At 33.2% G+C, this 3,587-nt stretch overlaps 1 protein-coding gene across 1 annotated transcript; it reads left to right on the top strand.

Annotated features, from left to right (window-relative positions):
* The first annotated feature begins 1,924 nt into the window (after positions 1–1,924).
* On the top strand, positions 1,925–3,275 carry LOC115724473 (probable long-chain-alcohol O-fatty-acyltransferase 1). Its single transcript, XM_030653764.2, has one exon. The coding sequence runs from the start codon at positions 2,115–2,117 to the stop codon at positions 3,189–3,191; it is 1,077 nt and encodes a 358-aa protein (XP_030509624.1). The 5' UTR covers positions 1,925–2,114; the 3' UTR covers positions 3,192–3,275.
* The last annotated feature ends 312 nt before the right edge of the window (positions 3,276–3,587 follow it).

Genomic DNA, 3,587 nt, shown 5'->3' on the forward strand with positions numbered 1-3,587 from the left:
CAAAATGGTATATGAAATACCCACATGTTCCGTTCAAATCTCTGTAATTAATAAGTTACGCTTAATTATTCATTTACCCAAAAATTACTAATTAGCTCATAATTAACTTAAGTAAGAAGATAATCCTACCCTAAAATTCATATAATTATATATTTAATCAAATATGTTCAATTTAACATAATTATAATTTTTGGGATACACACACTTTATTTATAAAAATACCTTCATAAGGTGTGGGCAAAAATTTTGTCTTTAATAAGCTTTTATTTACCAAAATACCACTTACACATATCCATTCATGTCAGTCCAAATATCAACTTTTCCTTTTTTTTTTCTCATTTTTCTTTCATTTTTTATTTTTAAATTTAGCATTCAGTTTCTTTTTCCTTTTCTTTCTTAGTTGTTCATTTCAAAACCACCTTCCGGCCATTACTCTTTCGAAACCCACGTTCAAAATCCACGAAAACCACTTCCCAGCCATAACATTTTCCATCTTCTTCTTCAAACTGCCTCCCTGATCAATTTTTTTTATATATATCTTTCATTTCGTATATATAATAGCTATTACCTGTAACTCTGCTTCTCCATCTCTATTGCCAAAAAAAGCTTCAAAAATGGGTCATAAATCAGTTGCTAACAAGGCTAAAGGGAAACGCCAAGTCATCAATGATGATGACTCCGATTTTGCTCCCCCCGTGGCTAATGGTGTCCGTCATCCAGTGAAGAAGAAGTCGAAGGTGTCTTTGCCTAAAAAAATTCCGATTCTGACAGCCAAAAGGGGAAGAAGAAGTCAACTTCCAAACAACTGTGATGAAATTATAATGCAACAGTTATATCTATTGCGAGCCACCTAACATAAAACTACAAAATAACTAATAATTCTACATATTGAATACAAACGAATATTACAATAATAGTGTTTTATTTGTTCAGGTCGCGTATTTGACAATTTCGAGTTCTGTTTTTATAATACTATGATATTGTAGTAGCGAAACTATTATTCAACTAATGTGTAACATAATTGCAACTAGAAATGTTAAATGTGAATGTGTATCTATAAGAAACTATTTGTCAGTATTTTTTTTCATTGACTGATAATTAATTGTACCTTACTAGTATGTGGAGATCCAATTGTTAGACCTCTGTAAACTAACTTTATATCAACTAATTTAGTATATTAATAAATTTAAACATGTTATAAAAGTTTCTTTAAAGAGTTTTGTATTGTATTGACGATATGAAACACTTGCAAATATGATAAAATCCATTGTATCGTTATCAGTTTGTAATAATTGATATGTCAAGTTTCAGAGAGTTAGCAAAATATTTATGTAACTGTTATGAAACATAAAAACTTGGAACAATGTTTATGCGTACGTGACTCTATCTACATGTGAATTTACTATTCTATTCCTGATTTAATATGAATAAATTCACCATTGGAAATCTAGAAAACAACGAAAATACATTGGGATAAATATTTAACTATAGTATTGATGTAATATTTTTTTTTTTTGGATTATACCCGAGTTGGATTGTTTGGGAACTTCAGTTCAACTTTTTGAAATCTATATTTTATGAATTTGAAAATTGAAGTCAAGACATTAGCTTTATGCAAATTAAACCAGATTTATAGTTGAATTTTAGTTTTGTAGTAGTTTTCTGTATTTTTTTCATGAATTCAAAACAACCTTTGTTTTGATTGATTCTGGTCGTCTTCCCAAGTGAAGTCACCGGAATTAATGGTGGTTCTCTTCTGGTTGGGTTTCGTTTCAATTATGTTGGGTTGCTAGGTTGGTCGATCAAAAGTTGCGTACATAAAGTTGTTTCGTTCCGTACAGCTGAAGTAGTAAAAAAAGTGATATTTTACTAATATTTAATTTATAGGTTGTATTAATATTCATAGGACCAGTCATATAAATAAAAAAAAATTCCTATAAATATATTATTAAAAGGCACACCTTTTATTTATGATCACACCTTTTTTTTTCCCTACTGATCACACATCTGAAATTGATAAATTAACGACTTTGCGAAAAAAAAAAATTGATAAATTAATCATTATAACAAAAGAGCGAGATAGAGATCGCAGAAGAGTCGGATAGAAATTTGAAATGGAGGGTGAAATCGAAAGCTTCATCAAGGTATGGATCATAGCCATATTATGCTTCAGTTATTGTTATTACATATCATCAAGATTACCAAAAGGAATAACCAGACTTCTTTCTCTCCTACCGGTCTTCTACCTCCTCATTATTCTCCCCTTAGATCTTCATTCTTTTCACCTTGGTGCTCCCACAACCTTCTTCCTGGTTTGGCTTGCTACATTTAAACTCCTACTTTTCTCCTTTGGCAAAGGCCCTCTATCCTCCTCACCCTCGAAAAATATTTTCCATTTCATTGCCATAGCTTCCCTTCCCATTAAAATCAGGCAAAACCCACCTCAAAAGTTTATCAAAAATACCATAATCAAAGAGATCAACACAAACCCATTTGATCCAAATGGTTCAAGAGTGCCTAAGTCAATCTTAGTGGCCATAAAAGTCTTGCTTTTAGCATTGATAATCAAGACATACGAGTATAGAGCGTATTTACATCCCTACTTGACTTTACTCCTCTACTGTTTGCATATGTACATTGGTATTGAAACCGTTTTAGCCTTGGTTGCTCTTCCGGCTCGAACCATTTTCGGATTCGAGCTCGAACCTCAATTCAACGAGCCATACCTCACAACCTCGCTCCAAGACTTTTGGGGCCGGAGATGGAACCTTATGGTCTCCAGCGTCCTACGTGAGACTGCCTATGACCCAATACGACGGGCCTCGCTTGAGATAATTGGGCCGAAATGGGCCCAATTTCTGGGTGTGATGTCGTCCTTCGTTGTTTCGGGGCTAATGCACGAGGCTATTTACTATTATCTCAGTCGGGCGCGGCCCACTTGGGAAGTCACCCTTTTCTTTCTTATACAAGGAGCGTCCACTGGGATTGAGATAGCTGCCAAGAAAGCCGCCGGTGACACGTGGCGTCCGCACAAAGTGGTGACTCGAGTGTTGACTTTGGGATTCTTAACGTTAACTGGTAACTGGCTTTTCTTTCCTCAGTTGCTTCGAAACGGTGTCCATGAGAAGGGTATAAAGGAGTATTCGCTCATAATTGATTTTGTCAAAGCGGGTTTAAGATATCACAGCTAAAAGAAAAAAAAATGTAAAAATTATCATCAAACAAATTTACATATTTTGTACTAATGAAGTTCATAAAACCCCTTTTCAGTATCAGTTTTTGTATAGAATTACCTTATGTCTTTTTTTCTGCACTTAGGCTTAAGAAAGAGGAAGATACCCAATCTTATAATGGTATCAAACAAGCTTTGAATATTTATAATAAAGCCCTCATATTAAAAGGCCAAACATAATCAACACTTGCATATCCAAGTTGATAGATCAAATCTTATTTGGGTTTCACCTCAAGTTAGCTAACTTGAAGATTAATGTAGTAGGAAAATTTGAGAAATTTTCCTCATATGATAGTTCATATAAAAATATTAATAAGATAGTTGTTATTATAAATTAAATTGAGTCATTTATAAC

Source organism: Cannabis sativa, chromosome 6, assembly GCF_029168945.1.
Source record: "Cannabis sativa cultivar Pink pepper isolate KNU-18-1 chromosome 6, ASM2916894v1, whole genome shotgun sequence".
NCBI classification, from domain to species: domain Eukaryota; kingdom Viridiplantae; phylum Streptophyta; class Magnoliopsida; order Rosales; family Cannabaceae; genus Cannabis; species Cannabis sativa.

Excerpts from the sequence above, each read along its gene's own strand:
- LOC115724473 (XM_030653764.2), top strand. The coding sequence starts at position 2,115 with ATGGAGGGTGAAATCGAAAGCTTCATCAAGGTATGGATCATAGCCATA.